The sequence below is a fragment of the Acomys russatus genome, chromosome 22 (assembly GCF_903995435.1).
Source record: "Acomys russatus chromosome 22, mAcoRus1.1, whole genome shotgun sequence".
Classification (NCBI taxonomy): Eukaryota; Metazoa; Chordata; class Mammalia; order Rodentia; family Muridae; genus Acomys; species Acomys russatus.
In genome coordinates, this window is record NC_067158.1 from 26,636,773 (window position 1) to 26,658,046 (window position 21,274).

Consider the following 21,274-nt stretch of genomic DNA (forward strand, 5'->3'; position numbering starts at 1 on the left):
AGCTGTTTTAGAAGACAGGTGCCTTGGAGCTGGCCCAGGCACCCAGGGGTCTGTAGGGGAAGTTGGGTGGGGGGTGTGTGAGTGTGACAGTCTCACACATGTGCAGGCAGCCAAAGTGACTTCCGGGATGCTGGGTGTCTGTCAGCTCCCAGAAGGGGCGGCAGGATGCACTGGCCGCTTTGGTGGACAGTCTCTTTTTGGTTGCTCTCCAAGGATGTCTGGGAGACAGAGATCGGAGACTGGGGAGGGAAGGGGCTCTGGACACTACCAGGCTCGCGGGTGGGGTGGAGCTGAAGAGAATTAAAGGCCATAGTGAGTGTAAGAGACTTAGATCAACTTAGGCCATGTGCAAAACACTGGTCTGGCTGGTGAGGGGTCATAGGGAAGGCTGCTCTGTAGAGCATCCTGAGGCGTGCTCACTGACTCTGTTGGGATCTGAGAGCTTCTCATGTGCTAGGCAGTGAGTAGGCCAGAGACTCCCAGGAGTGAGACTGGCAAAGAAACCTGGATTACAAACTGTCCCCAGAGGGGTTCGGCTAGGGTGTATTAGGTGTAGGTGAGTGAGTCAAGTGTGGAGGGTGTGACGCTTTTTGTGACTTCTTCCTAAGCTACACAGCCCATACCCCACCCCACCCCCACCTCCCACCCCCCACCCCCCAACTGTGACTCTTCCTCCTACCTCCCTGTCTTAGCCCATCAGAGACGGGCTCTTCCCTGCCCCACCCATGCCCTCCCCTCTAGATGGAGGCTGACACCTGTGTCCTTGAGGACTTGTGTCCTGGACGCTGTTGCTCTGGTATGGAAGGGAGAGGAAGGCTCTGTTTCCTTGTCCTAAGAAACCAAGGGATCCTTGGCTTTAAAATTGTGGCTTCCTTTGTGGAGGCTCATGGGAGGTAGTTGAGAGGGACCAGGAGGTTGGGGAGCAAAGAGTTCTTTCTCGGAATGCCCTCTCTACTGTGTGTAGTGCCAACACTGGCAGCTGTCTTGTAAGAAGGATTTAGCTGGCAGAAAAGAGGGAATTTTTTTTTTTTTTTAATCAGAGGTGTGTTTCACAGTGTTAGAACCTGGTAGGCAGTATGAGCTCATGGAAGGAAGTGGCTAGGCAAAAATAGTAAAACTTTGTTTTACATTGCAGCCCCCAGCACAACTACTGCACCACAGTGTCCCCAAAGGGCCAGTTGATGTGCCGTTCTTCTCACCAGGCCTGTCTCACTGGTGAATGAAGGATGTGCATCTGGGTCCGCTCTCCGGACAGACCTCCAGGGGAGGGGTGCACTGTCTGGGCCAGTGGCTCACTGAGACCAGAACTTGGGGGTCTCAGCCTGTCTTCTTTCTTTTGGGTGTTGTCTCCTGACGGAGAGCTCCAGACAGCCAGTGGAGGGTCCTCAGCAGTGGACAGCATCCTCAGAGGGTGCAAACCTGCTGCTTCCCGTGGGAGCTGTTTCAGGGGCTTCATCTAGCTTGGGAAAGCCACCAAGTCCAGGACCTGGCAGCGGCCAAATTCCAGACATAGGAGTGGGGGAGGTCTTATAGCCTGTCTCCCGCCAGGGCCTTCTCTCCTGAGGGCTGTCCCAGAGAGATGCAAAGACTCCACCTGCAGGAGAATACCCCGCCCACTGCTCAGGATGACAGCAGAGGCCTTGAGCCCACACATGGGGACAGGGGAGCCTTGAAGCTCCCTAGAAGCTGTAGTCCCGTGCCAGCTGGTGCTCTGATAATGACGGGTGTATTTCAGGAATACATGGATGGTGACTCAATAGCTCCTTGTGTCACCTCTGGCTTTGGGTTATCTAGACCTCTGCCTCCTTTCTGGTGGGATGGGGGTGACACCTCAGCCCAAGGCTGAGGACAGGGTGGCATGGTAGCTAGACCCCTCTCTTCATGGGAACACCACAGGGAATGGAAATGGGATTCACCTCCTGTGCTGTGTGATCCAGAGAGCCACACCTTCCCTGACCACCTTTGTACTTAGCTGGATGCTCTACATTGGTCCTTGCCTGGCTTCTCCCACGGCTGCCAGGAAGATGGTTAGAGAGGACAGAGGTGGGCCCTGACTTTCCTGGGTCTCAGCGCTGAGCCCCGGCTGCTCATGATGTACACACTCTGGGCCACTCCCACGTCTATGAGTCTCATGTCCCCAGGCTCAGGGTGATCTCAGGCTGCTTGCTGCTTGCTGCTTGCTCCTATCTACAGCACTTCTGAGGGTATTGCCTTAAGGTCACTGTGACCTCAGGGCTAGACCCGCCCCACAGCTACTGCCACTGGTTTCTACCTCCTGACTGCTCCACCCTCCCTGTCCCCTGTAGCCTCCAGGCCTGATCACTCTGTCTTCCATGTGGTGTGTATGTCCACACAGAGGCTTCAGTTCTTTCTGTCCCTCCTGCCCTCTGCATGGCCCTGGGCCCTGGCTGTGAGGGCCTCTGTGAGCTCATGACAAGTCCATGGTTATTTTTACATCTTTAGATGCCTTCCAGCTGCCTGCCCACATGGCCATTCAGTGTCCAATGGGCTTCTTAGCTTCATCCATCTAGGAAAGACCCTGGTCCCAGATGTACTCTTGAAAGCCCTCCCCAGGCAACCTCTTCTTGCCCCCATCCCAGGAGCCATCTTCTGGTCTTCATTGCCCGCTCCCTGCCAACCTACAGACAGTCCTGTGACTCCTGCCTGGAAGGATGGGAACAGGTTCAAATAGCTGGTGCTATGGCTGTTTCTTCCTACACTCCTGTACAGCCCAGGCCCACAGCATCCTTTAATGGGACAGGACAGGAGTGTCTGGAGCCATGCTGTCCCTATGAATCTGTTCTCTATCCAGTAGCCAAGGCTGGGGCCAGTCTTCCATGCTCCACACTCTTAGAGCTAGCTTCTGGGCACCAAGCCTTCCTGGCTCACCTGTCTGTGTGTGACTCAGTCTCGTCTTCCTGGCCCTTCAAGTCTTCATAGAGGCCTCTGGGCCTTTGTCCTGACTGTTCTGTGTGGGGCTGCTAAGCTGAGCCCTTGAGGGCTCATTTATTTGCTCATCTCTGATAAGTCCCACCCTTGACACTCAGGAGGGCCCTGGCCACCATCAGTTTACCTGTTCTTGTTCTCCACATAGTACTGTGCTGATAGCTGTTGTTGGCTTATATGTCCCAGTGTCTCTCGGTCCACTCAGGCCTGCCTTGGGGAAACCCCTTTTCATCTGTCCAGCCAGTTACCTCCATGCCCAGGCCCATGGAACCATGTGCCAGGGGCTGAGGTCCCTGGCAGCGGCTGTGGCTTCTGTAGCACTAAAATGCCATCTTGTCCTGTTTTAGTTGGAAATACAGACACTGTTCTGAAGCCTGTGTTGGCTTGCTGTAGCTGCAACTTGAAAACCCGAGCACATAAACTGGTTTCCAATAGCAGCAGCAGCAGCAGCAGCAGCAGCAGCAGCAGCAGCAGCAGCAGACGTTTATCCTTTTGCAGTCTAAGTGAGGTCAGCCACGGCAGGGCCACATGCTCACTGCCTGCTGTTGCTCACAGTGGCTCTAAATATCCTTGACCTACGGCCTTAAGGCTCCACTCCCTGCCTATGTCCATGTGGCCTTTCTCACACTCCATCTTCTATCTCATGTGAGAATGTGTCAGTGTCTCCAGGGTAACTGAGGGGCTTGTCTCCCAGTTTCCCAGATGTCACCTTTACAGGTTCCCAAGGCTGAAAGTGGTCACCATTCATCTCTCGTAGATGCAAGAAGGGGCTCACTGACTTTCAGTGTCCTGAGGTGTCACAGATTGAGAGTTAGTGTCAGAGGTCAGGTAGATTGAGGGGTGGCATCAGTCCACCTGGGATAAAGTCCCTGGATCAAATATGGGGTCCTTCCTGTGGCTCTTTAAACCAATCAGACATCAGGCTTGGTGCCACTTGTGAGCAGATTCTACCTTAGAGATGGGCCAATCTGAGTCCACTGCCTGCTTTTGAGGTGTTGCTAGAAGCCTCCACAGCCTTCCCACACTATGCTGGGGGCTCCCTTTCCCACACTGCGCCGGGGGCTTGAGTTGAGTGTGGTGGAAGCTGCCGTCCCTGTAAAGCTAATGTATTTATTGTCTGATATTCTAAGGAAAAGTTTATTGACACCGTCTCCCCCTTCCCCCCCCCTCCCCGAGACAGGGTTTCTCTGTGTAGCCGTGGCTGTCCTGGTCTCACTTTGTAGATCAGGCTGTCCTCGAACTCACAGAGACCCACTTGCCTCTGCCTCCCAAGTGCTGGGATTATAGGCATGCGCCACCACGCCGGCCTTTGACACCATTCTTTTTTTTTTTTTTTTCATTCTTTAATTTTATTAATTTATTCATATTGCATCTCGATTGTTAGCCCTTCCCCTGTTTCCTCCCATTCTTCCCTCCCTCCCATTTCTCTCCTTCTCCCCTCCCCTATGTCTGTGACTGAGGGAGACCTCCTCCCCCTATATATGCTCTTAGAATATCAAGTCGCTTCTTGGTAACTTGCTATCCTTCCTCTGAGTGCCACCAGGTCTCCCCATCCGGGGGACGTGGTCAGAAAAGGGGCACCAGAGTTCGTGTGAGAGTCAGATCTTACTCTCCACTCAACGGTGGAGAATATCCTGTTTGTCAGCTAGGTCTTGGTAGGGGTTCGAAGTTTACTGCCTATATTCTCCTTGGCTGGTGCCTTAGTTTGAGGAGGACCCCAGGACCCAGATCTGCCTGTCATAAAGTTCTTCTTGTAGGTTTCCAGGACCCTGTGGGTCCTACTATTTCCTCTTTCTTCCATCCTACTCTCGCCTAAAGTCTCAATAGGATGTCCTCTCCTCTGACCCACTTTTTTGGTAAGTAAAGTTTTTCATGGTACGTATCCCTTGGACTAGTGTTTTGATATAAGTGAGTATATACCATTTGTCTCTTTTTGCTTCTGGGTGAACTCACTCATTATGATAATTTCTAGATCAATCCATTTGTCCACAAATTTCGGGAATTCCTCGTTTTTAATAGCTGAGTAGTATTCCATCGTTGACACCATTCTTGATCCTATCATTGGGAACATTAACTTTCTGAAAAAAGCGCGTGACAATCTTGTTGTCCCCGAAGCAGAAGGCTGTTCCTGGATGAGTTTTGGACTCTGCTATACCAACACAGGTTGAGGCTGGGCCTCCATTGGAGCCTAAGTAACCAGATAAGGGTAGAGATGCTGCTCTTGGTAGCTGTGCTGAGGGATGCTGGAGTCGCAGAGGTAGGGTGGGATGTGAGGGGGATGGTCGGGGGACCCTGGCCTGAGGGTGCTCTTCAGGTGAGCCTGGGAGGAGGCTGAGCAGTTTAGCAGGGTTGGCAACACTGAAGCCTGAAGGACTGGCAGGTTTATGGGCAGGGATGGGATGGCCAGTGTGTCTGCAGGATGGGTAGCAAGGTCAGCCTCAAGCAGGCAGCAGCCGAAGCAGGACATTGGCTCAGATGCTGCTTCTGTCATAGTGGCTTCCCAGGGGAAGAAGGGCCTGGGGCTCTTGAGTCCTGCCCGCCAGGGAATTGAGAGGTGAAAGGATCCAGGGCTGTTTGGCCACCGTGGGCCCAGTCTCTGGTATGCACTGGCCACATCTCACAAAGCTCAGCAGACAGCCGGCAGGCTGCAGCTGAAAGTGGTGTGGGGATGTGAGCACACTGTAAGTGCCCGCCGCATGTGGGCTCTGTACACCTTCTCACATTCAGTCCTTAGGGCGTTGGTACCAGCGGTGCCCTTCAGTGTCTGTGTAACAGATGAGGATGCTGGATCTGCCAGCTGGTGGGAGAGGGGGTCCTCTGCCTCTGCCATCCAGACACTGTGGGCATACAGGGCCTTGGCTGTGCTCACTTGTGTTGTTGTTCCTGTGATTTCCTTTGTGGACCCCCGAGTGGGTTTTCATTTCTCAGGTCACATGTTTGGGGATGCTTCGGAGAGACTGTGGCCTTGTTGTGTTTACATTGCTCTGGGCCCAGTTTTGAGCTCTGTGCCAGGGACTCTCTCATTCAGGTCCTTCTTCCCTGTGTCTGAGAGGAATGGGGCCAGAACCTGGGGTGGCATGTGGATTCCTACAAGTTGTTTTCCCCCTCTGATTGGCTATAAACAATGGGAAGATTCCCATTGGGAAGTGGAGGCCCCAGCACGTTTGTTTTTTAGTAGAAGGAAGGGTTTGTTGGGGGCTTGTAGTTCCAGAGGGATGAGACTCCATCACCGTCATGGTGGGAACATGCTAGCAGACAGGCAGGCGTGGTGCTGGAGCAGAAGTTGAGAGTTCACATCAGTATCCACAAACAGGAGGCAGAGAGGGCTAACTCAAAATGGTGGGTGTCAGGCCAGGCGTGGTGGTGCATGCCTTTAATCCCAGCACTCGGGAGGCAGAGGCAGGTGGATCGCTGTGAGTTGAGGCCAGCCTGGTCTACAAAGTGAGTTCAGGATAGCCATGGCCACACAGAGAAACCCTGTTTTGAAAAAACCAAACCAAACCAAAACAAAAAAAAAACCCAAAAAACCCAAACAACCAAACAAAATGGCAGGTGTCTTTTGACACCCCAAAGGCCACCCCTAGTGGCATACTTTCTCGAGCAAGACCATACCTTCTAAATGTCATTCAAATAGCTCCACCAACTGTAGTGGTCCCCTACGGGGGACATTCTCTTCAAACCGCTCCGCTCTCTGTCCCCCACAGATGTGTGGCCTCTTTGTAATACAAAACGCATTTGGTCCCACTTCAAGAGTCTCCAGTCACACTGTTGAAAAGCTCACAGTCCAAGCCGGCTGTGGTGGTGCACGCTTTTAATCCCAGCGCTCGGGAGGCAGAGGCAGGCAGATCGCTGTGAGTTTGAGGCCAGCCTGGTCTACAAAGCGAGCCCAGAACAGCCAAAGCTACATAGAGAAACCCTGTCTCGAAAAACCAACCAAACAAACAAACAAAAAGACCCCACAGTCCAACATCTCCCTTGAGGCTCAAGACACCCTCTTAACTGTAACCTCATCATCATCGTGCAGAGGGACGTGGCAGCAGGCAGGCATGGTGCTGGAGCAGCAACTGAGGGCTCGCATCTTAGCCCACACACAGGAAGCAGGGAGCCTACCTTCTTTTAGAGATAAGGTCTCCATAGCGAGACTCCAGCTCCTGGCCCTCCTCCCTTCTCCTCCTTGGCTTTGTAAGTGGCACACAGCTGTGCTTACTGGTGAACGTGCTACCTGGCTGCTTGCCCACCCTGTTGGGTAGCAGAGGAATTGACTCTGTGGCCCCCAAAGCCCTGGCTCTCAAGGAAAGCTTGCTGGTGTCAGCCTCCATGATCCTGGCTCTCAGGCTCTAGATAGGGAAGGAAGGAAAACCACAGAGGCTCTGGGAGTTGTGGTTGGAATTTGGGTCCCTATGTAGGTTTGCCAGTGCTGTTTGCAGCAATGTCTGGCTTTGCTCTGTGGCCCTTGTGAGGTTTTCTCCACTCTTGGTGTAGCCCACTGTCCATCCACAGCATGTGCCACGTGCTATTTGGGGGTGCCTCAGCTGAGAAGTATTTAGGTGTCTGCACTGGGCTCGTGGGCCTACACTCTCCTCACAGGAAGGCACCCTGAAGGGCAGGTGCTGCTGGTGTGAAGGCCTGGCTACTGGGGGACCTTCTGACTAAGGCTGATGGTGACTGTAGAGGTCAGGGAGGTGTGAGCATAGCATGTATACCAGCCTACCCAGCTTCCAATCACCTCATGGGGATTAGCACTCCTGTGGTGCAGTGCGGTGGCAGGGCTGGCAACTCCAAGGCAGATGGGAAATGCACTTTGGGTGAAGTTCCAAGAGGCCCTTACTCTGGAGGGCCCGGTCCTCTCCACTGCAGCCAGGTTAGGCATACTCACTACACTACATAGACTGGGCAAAAAGGAGCAAGAAGCATAGGGCTCAGAGTGGGCCCGAGGGTCCTGGGGGGACATATGTCTGGTGGGCTCCAGACACCCAGAGTAGGCTGGGCTTGCTCTTATCCTGTGGCTCTTTTAGGTTGGATAAGTCATTTGTTCAGCATCAGCCTTGAACCTCAGTCTCTGTCCAGCAGTGCTAAGGTCTTCTAGGGACAGTGGTAAGGCTGGGGGCAGTGAACAGTACAGGCAGCACTCTGATGGCCTCTTGCCTGTCTGAACAGACTGCCTGCTGATGCTGGTCTACAAGGACAGGTGTGAACGCTCCAAAGGCCTGCGGGAGCGTAGCAGCCTCACTCTAGAGGACATCTGTGGCCTGGAGCCTGCCCTGCCCTATGAGGGCCTGGCCCACACTCTGGCCATCATCTGCCTGTCCCAGGCCGTCATGCTGGGCTTTGACAGCCATGAGGCCATGTGTGCCTGGGATACCCGTATCCGCTACGCATTGGGTGAGGGTAAGTACCGTGAGTGCAGGGTCTGGGGTGATGCCCCGGGTCCTTCACCAATGTGGGCTGTAGAAACAAACAAGACCCCAGCGAATCTTGTAGAAAAGATGAAAATAGGTGGACGCCTCCAAGTAAGAGAGCCAGGTGGGTCCTTATGGGTGCTCAGGCTAGGGGCTAGGGCTAGACCCTTTGTTGTCCCTAAAATGACCCTATTAAAACTGGCACCCTGGTGCTGGAGAGATGGCCCAGCGGTTAAAAGCATTGTCTGTTCTTCCAGAGGTCCTGAGTTCAGTTCCCAGCAACCACATGGTGGCTCACAGCCATCTGTAATGAGATCTGATGCCCTCTTCTGGTAGGCAGGTATGCATGTAAGCAGAACACTGTGTATATAATTAATAAATAAATCTTTTAAACTGTCACCCTTAGCTAACCAAGCTGGCCCCAAGCCATTTAGGAAGGGCCGTCTCCAGCCCCATGCTTAGTGACCCATGTGTTCTGTACCATTTCAGAACTCATGCAGAGGCATCAACTTTCAGGGGCTCAGGGTAGAAGGAGAAAACAACTCTACAAAATTGTCCCCTGACCTCCACTGGCACACTGTGGCAGTGGGCACCTGTACTCCCACATGTCACATACCCATGATGATGATGATGATGATGAAGAAGAATAAATAAAACACATTGTCCACACATGCTGAGATTTAGGCAGCAGAGGTAGAAGCTTTGCTTTCATCCATCCAAGAGTCATGGAGCCTGGTGGGCCTTTAGTCGTAGAGTCGTGTATGTGGACAGTGCAGTTATGGTACAGGCCAGAAGCTCTCATCTATCTAGAGAATTCTCTGGTGGTTACTCACCCCGCCATCGAGGCAAGACAGGGTCATTCCACTAAGGTGGTGGACTTCCAAGGCCTCTCCACAGATGTCAAAAGAGAATTGATGTGGCTTGACAGATCCCTGTAGACTCAAGGGTGAGCTTACCAAGGACAAACCTAAGGCCACAGCTTGTCAGAGGACCATTACTAGGGTCCCTCTGGCTCTGGGGTCTCGAGATGAAGTGGGCAGGGGACTGACACATAGACAGTGCATTCAGACAATGCAGACAGGCTCACAGGGATGGGCTTCTGAGTGGGGTGCTCTAGGAGAGGGGAGAGGACAGGACTGAATTGTCTCTGCTCCTTAAGGTTTTCAAGGTGAAGGGCTGAGCTGAAGCGATGGATAGGAACATGGCAGCATCTAGTCACCTCTGAGTCATGCTAGTCTCAGGGAGATCTGCCAACCATTGCCTCCAAATCTGGACACAGGACAAAAAATGTACTCCACTCCACACACCAAAGTAGGACCTTCTGAACTTTGCTTCCCCGTCTCTGTGATGGGACCACAGTGGCTGCCTTGATGGGAAGGGTCCCCAAGGAGTGGCCTTGGTGCATGGGACCTGTATTAAATCTGTAGGGGAGGGCTGGGCAGTGGTCAGTCCCCTTGGAGAATTTGCTCGTCTCTGACTAAGGAAGATCCTGGAATATGGATGGAATGTGAACGGGGCCCACTGACATCCTTAGCACTTCTCGACACGTCTCAGCTTCACCAGCCCAATCCTGGGATACTGCTCTGCCTCCCACCTCAGCCACCCCTGGTAATGCCCTTTTTGCCCACTATCTGGCCCTCAGTACATAGGTTCCATGTGACAGTAGCTCCTGGCACCAAACTGGAGAGCGGTCCAGCCACTCTCCACCTCTGCAATGACATCCTCGTCCTGGCCAAAGACATCCCTCCAGCCGTCATGGGACAGTGGAAGCTGTCTGATCTCCGGCGCTATGGGGCTGTGCCAAATGGATTCATCTTCGAAGGCGGGACCAGGTGTGGGTACTGTAAGTATGCTGTGCATGGAGGATACTGGGGACCCTTGAGCCAATTGGTCTATGGGCTTGAAGACCTGGTGGGAGGCTGTGGACTGTGTCCCCAAGCAATAGGACTGCAGCTGCTCAGGCCAGGCATGGCTCTCAGCACTGAGCCTGAACCCTGGCTGTTTCTGAGAATGAGAGGGAGCTTGAGGGATCCTGGGAAACTTCAGAGAACAGTCTGGTGTCACTGTGTGGCTTGTGTCTGAGGTCAGTGTCAAGGTTCCTTCTGTCCACGTTGAATGAAAACAATACGAAAAAGTAAGTGCATGAGTTGGGTCCCTTGGATACCACCGTCAGAGACCTGCATTCACTGGCCAAACATTACTCTAGACGAGTGGTTCTGAACCTTCCTAATGCTGTGACCTTTTAATACAGTTTTCTCACGTTGTGGTGACCCCCAACATTATTTTCAATAGCTACTTCATAACTATAATTTTTCTACTGTTATGAACCATAATGTAAATGTCTGATATGAAGGACACCTGATATGCGACCCCTGTGAAAGGGAGTCTTGACTCACAGGCTGAGAACTGCTGCACTAGACACACCAGCTACCTTGACTGCTGTGCTGCCCAGAGCTGTCAGAATGTCAACAGTGAGATGGCCACATGTGGGAAGGGTAGGCCTGGCCGTGGGAGGTGTAAAGGCCCTACCCCTGAGTCCCCAGGGCCATGGCATGCAGGTCTCAACTCATATGTGACCAGGGTGAGGTGAACTCCCGCTACACTGGTCTCTAAGGGGACTGTATACATGGTGGGGGAGTATGGACCTGCAGTGACTAGAGGAACAGAACCCTTTTCCTCTCTTGAAAGGCCGGCTGCACTATGTACTTTTGCTGATACCCAAGGTGCCCATCTTCCTGGCAACCTGGCCTCTCATGGGCCTGAGGCGACTATGGTTAGGTGCTGTATCAAGGCCAGGGAGCCCCTGTGGTCTAGAGGCCCACACCTTGAGTAGTAGAATTCCTAGGTCAGGCAGTTGACACTCCTGCAACCTGCCCACCTACCCTCCACCCCACATGTCAGGGAGGTACCCCTGACCTATGCTGGAGTGTGAGGAGGGTGTGAGTTGTAAGAAGTTGGGCTTAGCTCCTATATAGCATAGCCAGGCTCAGTATGGCCTGATAGGCTGCATATCAGGGCTCCAAGAGTGATGCCTCCCTCTCTCCGGGATGGCATAGATATGTGTTGTGCCGGGCTCTAGCTTCCTGGACCTCATGTTCTGAAAAGGGCTGAGGGGGGTGGGCACCATGCCCCATAGTCTCTGCTGGATACTGGGAACAGACAGCTGGCCTCTGAGTGGGCAGTAGTCTCATGGGAACCTTTGAGATGAGGTGTGATTTACAGATGTGCTTAGCAAAAGAATACATGAGGAGGTGAGGCTAGGCAACATGTCTCCCTGGACAACAAGGCAGCATGACATCACAGCACTGTGGCAACATAACAGCACTGTGACAGCATGACATCACAGCACTGTGGCAACATAACAGCACTGTGACAGCATGACATCACAGCACTGTGGCAGCATGACATCACAGCACTGTGGCAACATAACAGCACTGTGACAGCATGACATCACAGCACTGTGGCAGCATGACATCACAGCACTGTGGCAACATGACATCACAGTACTGTGTCAATGTGACGTCAGAGCACTGTGGCAACATGACATCACAGTACTGTGTCAATGTGACATCCCAGCACTGTGGCAGCATGACATCACAGCACTGTGACAACCACAGCCATATCCTAGCTAGCTATAGTGCATAGCCTTCTTCCTTGGCAGGCGTCAAGAGCAGAGGATTCCAGGATGACCTGTGGCTGTGGTGATGGGTTGGCCAGTTGGTCCCCTCTGTCATTTTATAGCTGAGAACTGCAGACTGATCAGTCATATAGTGGCCTCTCATTCCTCGGAGACGCTTCATTTGGGAGTTCCTGGAGTCACTCTGTGGAGCATGGCGGAATCCTTGCTTCAAGGTCTGTGGGGTTCCCAGGTTAGGGGTGGTGGTGCTGGCCAGGAGGACCCATTTCCCTGGAGACCTGTTCGATTTGTCTGGGTGTCAGTGTATTGGAGCCTGTCGCACATTTCTCCTCTGGGGTTTCTGAGTTTACAGCTCAGTCTCTTGGTGCCAGTGGGCTCCTTTCTGCTTGTCACCATTCTGGGCACTGTGTGTTAGCTCTGCTGAGAAAGCAAGCACCTGACCTGAGCTGTTGTGTTTTCCCTGCGCCTGTGGTAAACTATTCAGGGCTGACCTGAGGCTTCTGAGCAAGGTCCTGAATTAGCTGCAGGAAGCTGCCTGGAACCACTGCGCCTGGAGCCGGCTAGTCTGGGTCCTGCTTCAGAGGCCTGGCACTGGCACTGCTGGGAATCCTCTCGCTCCAGCCCAAATCCTACTTGGCCCGCAGGTCACTGACTGCTGGAAAAGGCTATGTGTTGACCATGATTAGGTGATGCATCAGGGCCAGGGAGCCTCTATTGTCTAGAGGCCCAGATTCTGAGTAGTGGAACTCCCAAGACAGGCATATGAGACTCCTGCAATCTGCCCACTCATCCCTGCCCACTCATCCCCCGCCCCCATTAGGGATGTACCCCTGGCCTATGCTGGGGTGTAAGGAGGGCGTGAGGTGTAAAGTTGGACTTAACTCCTGTAGAGCATAGCCAGGCTCAGCATGGCCTGATTGGATGTTTATCCATAGGGTTTCAGGAAAGATGCCTCTCTCTCTCTCTCTGGAAAGAGCAGTATGGAGGAACTGACTAGGGGAGCCCACCCCTCTTCTCCTGACAGGTGCCCTGGGGCTCTGTTCTCCAATAGGAACACACTTGGCCCTGCTCTAGCTGGTCATAGTAACAGCTGCAGCCAAGCTGTGACTCCCTGACACAAAATGGGATGCATGGCATAAGGAGGACTGGAGACATGCATCTGCCCTACGTGTGGGCAGCCTGGGAAAGGAGCTGCAGCCCACGGTGGCTTAGGGAGCAGCAGGTGTCTGGAGTTGACCACAAACCAGGACAGGGTTGTTAAAGCAACAGAAATTGGCTCCTTCACAGTCTGGGGCCAACAGTCCCCAGTGAAAGGGTCTGTATGACTTGACCTTCTTTCCTCTAGGGCCCCTGAGGTTATTTCTGATTTCCCCATTAACTGCACTCCTGGACTCCCAGCTGGTTGTTTCTTCTTCTTCTTCTTCTTCTTCTTCTTCTTCTTCTTCTTCTTCTTCTTCTTCTTCTTTCTTTTTTCTTTCTCTTCTGTCTTCTTCTTCTTCTTTCTTCTTCTTCTTCTTCTTCTTCTCTTTCTTCTTCTTCTCTTCTTCTCTTCTCTTCTCCTCTCTCCTCCTCCTCCTCCTCTTCCTCCTCCTCCTCCTCCCTCCTCCTCCTCCTCCTCCTTTCTCTCTCTCTCTTTTGACTGTCACCAGCTGTAGGGCCACCTGGATCACCCAGGATAGCATTGTGCTCACATTCCAACCCATGTGCACAGACCCTTTCCGTAGACGCATGTGAACAGGTCTTTTGGGAGCCACCATTTAGCCATGATGGCTATAAAATTTGAGTCATGGTGCCCATGGCTTGGCCCTGTCTACCTTAGAGGACAGGTGGCTAGAGAGTGTTCTCAGAAGGCCTTGGCAGGTCCTGAATCCTTAATGTCTGCCTCCCCTGCCCTCCCTGACAGGTCTTCTCTTCCTAGTCTACCTCCTAGACAAGGGATGCCTTCTCTTCCTTCCCCGAGGACAGACCGCAGCTTGGCGCTGCCCCCTCCAGAACCACGCCTTATGGCTCTGCCCTAGCCTGCTCCCCAGAGAGCATAGAGGTGACCCCCATCCCCAAGGTTGCTTCACACCTACTCAGACTTGTTGGTTTATTTGGGTGCCAGGGGCCTGGTGGCAAAGAGAGCTGTGGAGCCACTTGCTCTGGGACAGGCTTAGTGGCAACCAGTAGAAAGGCAACCCAGGAGGAGGTTAGCCTAGGAAGAGAGGCCTGTCAGGGAGGGCAGCTGAAGCAGACATTAAGGATGAACAGAAGTGTCTGGCTAGGGAACCATCCCTGCTTCTGCCAACTGTAAGGCTTCTTGGAATCATACCTGGTCACAGAACGGCAGGATCCTCTAATGCTAATGAGACATTTGTCAGTGTAGACAGCAGAGGGATGACAGGCTATCCCCTAGGCTAGGTCAGATCATCTTGGTGGCTGTCTCTCAGGTACTGTGCCTGTCCTGTCCTGTCCCTCCTTCTGTGGCATCTCCTCAGAGTCCCCAGGGAGTACATCTCAGGCCTGTTCCCCATTTTTGGCATCATTTCTGGCCCTAGCAACCCTCCACTCCCAATCATGGCCACTGGAGACAGGTTATAGCCCCCTTTGCCTGTATCCAGCAGACATGGTTTGAAACAAATAGCCGTGTGTGATTCTGACACATGAAAGCGAAATCTAACCTCGTGGGTTCTCACAGAGACATGGAATCCTGGGGAAAGGCAGTGGACAGGGACACCGAGGGACTGGAGAGCTGCTTGCTGGCCCAGGCTGGACCACTAGAGCAGTGTTTACTGGACGCTTGGGAATGACACCAACTGGCCCTATGTTACAAGTCTGGAAGGGGCAGTGGGGCCTAGAAGGTTCTGGGTTCTCTCCAGACCAGAATAGGAAGGTTTAACTGTGCAGTAGCTGTAGTGGGATGGCCAGCAGTTCTGGGAGTGTTATCCAGGTGGTGACTGTGGGAGAGGCAGGGGCCCTTGCTGAGGTGGGGCGGCAGGATCAGGACTGGGATGAGGACCCTTGGCTTTGTGGAGCCTAGTACTTTTCTAGCACTTTGTTCATGGGTAGCAGGGCCAGTGATGCAGGCATCCCAGACTGGAGTGCTTTGTTCATGGGTAGCAGGGCCAGTGATGCTGGCTTCCTAGACAGTAGGCACAACGTGCAAAGCCTTTGACTCAGTAGAGGTGGCTTGACATTCAAGAGATCAGGCCTCCAGAGAAATCTTGCACTCACTGGCTGGTACTGAGTCAGGCCCCTCTGGCCACCTGTCACTATTTTTCCAGGCCTATAGTCATGTCTCTCCTGGCTCTGCAGGTTCTGCTGGCCTGGATTTGAGTGGACTGCTCCCCCTCTGTAGTCATATAGTGACGTTAGCATACAGAGTGAGTCCGGGCCCCATCAGCTTGGGACCTGTTGTCACACAAGGCCCAGGCTGGCCACAGTGGCTCTCCTGAGAGCTGCCCTACAGGACACTGAGAGGGACACATCTAAGTGCTCACAAAGTGCTCTAGCTCATGGGGCCTCACCACCTGGGGCGTTCACCTTAGCTCCATTTTGAAGAGGAGACTGAAACATGGGCTGCCATGAGTGCTTGTGGCCTGGTGGAGGCAATGGCAGAAATAGGCTGGCTTATGTATTGGTGTCGGTCTGTGCAGCTGTTCCTGGGGCAGGGTGGGGCTGGCTGCTTACCCCAGGCCTCCATCCGCCACGTGCCAGCCCTTCTTCCTCTTGAGGAACAAAAGGCCTTCTTGGGCAGAGTGGGCACCAAGCTGGGAGCCAGGGAGCAGGACCAGCTGCTAGGTAATTCAGACACTGCCAGCTGTCAGCGGCCACCATCTGCGTCCTCTGGGGCTGATTTGCTGCAAGCTGTTCTGTACAGAAGAGAGAGGAGAGGCACAGTGTCCTCTGACCTCTAAGACAGGCCACGTGACCTCTGGAGGCTGCCACACAGGAGAAATTAGGTTCCTAGGTGGAAACCTCACTCTTTGGAGATGCCGGTGATGGTGTGTGACTGACTGCAATGCTTCACAATACTTGTGATGGAGCCCAATGCCCTGGCTTCTTCCTCTGTACAGGAGATCGAGTATCAACTCCCTACTGAAGTAGCCCTGTGTACCTGCAGTGTGCCTCAGTTGGGCTTTGGGGGTCCCCCTTCCTGGGGACTGGAAGGAAACCCCACTCCAGGGAACCCACAAGGCCTAAAGCAGGTGTAGGAAAGCATAAGCTGGTGGTGGAATTGGAGTCATGAAGGAGCGGCCTCCTCTGGGCCTGCAGAGAGGGTTCTGCCGGTTGAGGAAGGTGCTGTGAGGATTACCCAGTGACAAGCTGAAGTCCCTGAACTCCATTTAAGAAGATGCTAGTCCCTGCTGGGACAAGCCTGAGACATTGGGAAGTGCCTATATATCTAGAGGTCATTGTCATAGTGATTTCAAGGACAGTCTCTGCTAGAGCAAAAGTGGGTACATCCTAAGAGTTTCTGGGTCCTTGTGTCACCCGTTGCCATGTAGCGAACACCCTGAGTTCAGTGCCTGTCTTAGGGCTGATAGTTCTGGGTCAGAGTTCTGGGCAGGGCTCATCTCTGTCCCACTAGGCACAGACCGGGTCACTCGAACCGTGAAAGCCAAGACGATGGCAGGGTCTGTGGTTGGTAGGGAGGCTGCAGTTCCTCTTCTAGCTCCTCCAGCAGCATAGTTGGGCTTTTCTACATGGTGGGTGGTTCCAAGAGGGCGGCACAAGTGGGTGGTGCCAGCCTCCATCAGTGACCTCATCTCAGAACTGGAAGAGTAGAGTGTCACCTCTGTCACTTTATACTGTTCAGAGAAGGCTCAGGCTAGCCACACGGTTGGTGAAAGAAGGGGACCTAGCCTCATGGACAAGCAGTCACGACAGGGAACCTGGGCGTTACCTTTTTGTGGAACACACACACCTACAAGCAACAAAGAGAAGGTCCCTATAGGTGCCTCTTACCTAAGGGTGGCTCCTCTGGCAGCAAGTTCTGGGAGGTCACTGGGGCCACTGTCACACGGTAATTGGTCTGGGGTCTAGTGCAGCAGACAGGTAAAGGGATGTGAGGCAGAGAAACCACTACAAGGGCTATGTCAGAGGTGAAAGCACCTCAGGGTGGACATCTGGCTTCCTGGGATGGGGTTAAGGGTCAGAGTTTGGAGCTAATGAAAGGTGAAATTGCAGTGTGTCTCTATCTGTGGGTCAGGTAAGAAGACAAAGAAAGACATTTACATTGCAAGTCATAACAGTAGCAGTAGTAACAAAATGATTTTATGATCGGAGACCATCATGACATGAGGAACTGTATTAAAGGGTCACACTGTTAGGAAGGTTGAGAACCACTGTGATATCTTCGTGTTTATTTATTTTATGTATGATTGCTTTATCTGCTTGTACACCTTCAGGCCAGAAGAGGGCATCAGATCCCAGTATAGATGGTTGTGAGCCACCATGTGGTTGCTGGGGATTGAACTCAGGACTTCTGGAAGAGCAGGCAGTGCTCTTAACCTCTGAGCAGTCTCTCCTGGCCCCTGTGATATCATCTTAAAGGTCACTGCTGCATGCTAAGGGGTATGGCTAAGCATCACTCATGTAGAGGCACACCAGGTGGGGCGGGCATCTTTAGAGAATCCTAGGTGGAAGGGGCAAGGTAGGAGATAGAAATGTATCCTGGGGCAGCCTTATCCCTGGACACTGAGGGCTCAGGTTGATGGGCCCTTGAAGATGTGTCGTGTGTCCTTCAGAGCTGTGGATAGGGTGTCTTGCAGGGATGCCATATGCGCATTTGGGGCCCAGGTTGGTAGCTGCTAGGTTCCTGGACCTTGTCTGGCTGATCACATCTCCTGGGGGGAGCATGAAACTCGGCAGACACCACCGTGGTGGAATGCAGGGCCGGCTCCACTCCCTTCGGTAATGTGGTTTTTTATAGTCGGGGGACTGATTGTCCTGCGGCTTCTGCCAGCTGCCTGTAAGCTCAGGATTAGAGGCCTGGCCTTGCATGAGAGCTGGGGCCAAACTGACTGAGCCCTACAGTGGGTGGAGTGGTAGATGGGGACAGGACACAAGCACGGGATGCTTTGTGGGGACTGGCCAGCAGATGATGACCAGTGTACTTTGCTTAACCAAGGCCCAGCACAGTTCTTGGCTTGTAGTGCTCTTCCACCAGGGCCTTGCTGAGCCGGTGAGCCTCTGGAGGTAACCTCAGGGGTGGGCAGCAGGGTCCACAGCACCCTGGTGTAGAATGCTGGGCAGTGCCCAGTGGTGGCCTCTGCCCTGGGTTTGAGACCATCTTTTGCCTGGAATCACTCCTGCCCGTCATGGATTCAGTTTGCTTATCTCTGCAACAGGAATGGTATTGCTGCACCACATGGTTTAGGACATGACGAGGCTTCAGCAGTGCTCACATCCCCTGTGTGCACTGGGGCGGCCATGCAGGAGCACAGCATCCTGCGTGTCTTGGGACTGGAATCCTCAGTCTCGTGTTTAGCAAAGATGGAGTGTAACCTGGAGGCAGAACATTTAATGAGGGGACTTCTCAGCTCTAACCCCTTTCCCCAGCCATACAGACCTGTCCCTCCCTTCTGTCCCCGAGAGCCCTCCTGCAGGGACCCTGCCTGCCTTTCTTTGGGCAATGGCAGAGGCCTGGAGCAGAGAGAGATTCTTGTGTGGTGACACACCAAGCGTCCAGCCCCCACGGCCTTGGCTTAGCAGGTGGGTGCAGCCAGCCTGGCTGCGCTCTCATTCACTCAGCCAGGGAGGGATTTCATTCACCCTTGGTGGAGGCACGGCCCAGCAGGAGGGCCGGCCTGATGCCTGATGGCAGACAGCCTAGGGGTGCTCTCCTGCTGACTCATTGCTCTGGGCTTCTCTGGGCACAGGAGCTCTGAGTACCTGTGTGGTTCCTCTGCCCTAGTGGCCCTGGGCAGATTCCATGCCATTCCTTCCGTCTGCTGAGTGGGCAGGAGGGGCAGAGGCAGCCCTGGGACACATGCTACCTCAGGGGTCCATCTTTACCTTTTGACCTTCAGGAAGGGGAGAGGTCACTCAGTGAAGGGGAACGCTGCACTGCTCAGAGTGACAGCTGATCGTGTGTGGGGTGGGTACACAATGGGACAAGCATCCACAGGTGACTTGGCACATCGCTGGGTGAGGGTCTGAGGCAGTGAAGGCCATACTGAGGTGACAGCCTGGGCTCCCGGAGACCCAGGGAGACTTCCGAGAAGTGCCTCCCTTGTCCTTAGCACAGGCTTGGGGGAGAGCCTCAGGAAGCCCTGAGGGAGCCTGGAGGGCAGAACGTGGCCTGTCCTGCGTGTCTCCCCATAGGAGGTGCTTGCTGGTGGGCTGGTGAACAACACTTTTTTAGGGGAGTAGCCTGTGGTTCTCTTCTTCCTTGCGGGGGCTGATGGCAACCACCGAGGCAAAAGAAGCAGAAGACGAGGCACAGGGCTTAGAAGGCTGTAAGCGTGATGGAGATCGAACACTCTGGAAACCACTTCAGGAGCTAGTGCAACTTTTCTCGGCGTGGGTGCTTCCTGGATAGGTTACATAATCAATTGGAACCAGGTACTTTAAGGATGCTTGGTTTGCATTCGGCAGCACGATCCTCTCATATGAACAGGACCACAGTACCTAATTATCCTATAGGCACAGGGAGGAGAGAGCCAACAGGGAGCTTAGCTGTGCCAAGGGCCATATATCAATTGTGGTTAGGGGTATCTATGTCTAAAGACGCTCTCCAGATGGAGTCAGCCCCCCCCCCCCCCGTGAGGGTCTGAGTCAGTGATGGCCCTACTGAGGTGACAACCTGAGTTGGATGGCGGCCCTGCTGGGGAGAGGGAGTCCTGCGCTGAGCTCAGAATGGCTGTCCGGACAGGAAGGATTGCAAGCTCAGACAGCAGGGTTCTTCTGACAGTAGTCTCCGACAGTGCAGGCAGGACCAGGATGCCTTCATGAGCATGTGATGTGGGTTCACTGTGCTCAGGTGCTGTCTGAGAAGGACACTCAGCTGGCATTTTGGCACGACCTTCCATTGCTACAGAGATGGCAGTCAGCTCAGCACCCTGGGGACAGATTGCTGCCGGTGAAGAAAAAGATTGCTGCTTTGGCCCAGTTCCAGGCAGGCTGGGGTGGTACGGACCAAAGCATGCCTGGTTCTGTGTGTGAAGCCCTGATTGGCTCCCTGAGCAATAGAAGACACACCAAGGGCCTGGGGCTCTGGATGTGTGGCACTGTGAAATTGTATTTGGTTACTTAGATTTGGGCTGGAGATTGCATGGGTTTCTTGCATCCCCCTCCACCCACCCACCAGGGCTCCCAGGCCTACTCTGTGTGTCTCTCCAACTCCTGCTGGGGCTGGCTGACCACCCCCTTTCCTTGTGTTTCTCTGTCCTCCTTCTGCAGGGGCTGGAGTCTTCTTCTTGTCCTCAGCTGAGGGAGAGCAGATCAGCTTCCTGTTTGACTGCATTGTCCGAGGCATCTCCCCAACCAAAGGCCCATTCGGGCTCCGGCCAGTTCTCCCAGGTGTGTGTGGGAGTGTGGCAGGGAAGGGACATTTGCTGGTTCAGGGACTGGTGACCTGCCTCGTCAGCCTAGCGAGATAGCCTGCCCTTTCCCATCTACAACTAAGATCCTAGAGTCCACTGGCCTGCGACCATAGCTCTCTAGCCACTGTGCGGCCTGGGGTTCCTGGGGGCGTGGTGGGGGGGTGGGACGGCATGTCTCAGGCCTGGCTCTCCTGTAGTTGCCCCTCCTCCACAGTCATGAATGCTGGAGCCCTAGGGCCTGCAGCCTTCTGGATGAACCAGGTGAGCCACAGCTGCAGGGTTTGGGCAGTTAGAAGCCCAAGACCCTGGAGATGGAGCAGAGAGAGCTTGGCCCTAGGTCACTGACTGGCACGTGGCAGTTGATCTGTCTCTGCAGCTAGGGCTCAGGTCCAGGGTGTCTGTCTGAGCCTGGCGTTTGGGCTAGAAGCCGCCACTCTGTGAGGTTATCTGGCTATGTGTAGGGGTTCCAAGGTGCATGTGGTGTAGGCTCTATAGAGCGTGCCTCTTCTCCTACTCCTAAACCACCAAGGGCAGCTTGGCCAGGTGTGCTGCTGGAGCTAAAGGGCTCATGGTCCTGGCACTGAGGAACCCACAGCAGAATGGGCTTTCCCAGATTCTGGCAGGTCCTGAGTTGGGTGAACGGTTTCCAATGAGGACAGTGTCTGGGTGTGGCCACACATGGGACTGTGCCAGGGAAGTAGACACAGTTTTAAATGCCGAGCCAGACCCATGGCCACCACCAGGCCCTTCATATCTGCTGCTCA

The 21,274-nt window shown here is 53.8% G+C and overlaps 1 protein-coding gene across 1 annotated transcript in view; it reads left to right on the top strand.

Moving 5' to 3' along the window:
- Dok7 (docking protein 7) overlaps positions 1 to 21,274 on the top strand; it is a 34,053-nt gene that overhangs the window by 958 nt on the left and 11,821 nt on the right. The window contains exons 3-5 of the mRNA XM_051165032.1: positions 8,104 to 8,334; positions 9,988 to 10,188; positions 20,368 to 20,487. Coding sequence (XP_051020989.1) covers positions 8,104 to 8,334; positions 9,988 to 10,188; positions 20,368 to 20,487 — 552 coding nt within the window. The remainder of the gene's footprint in view (positions 1 to 8,103; positions 8,335 to 9,987; positions 10,189 to 20,367; positions 20,488 to 21,274) is intronic.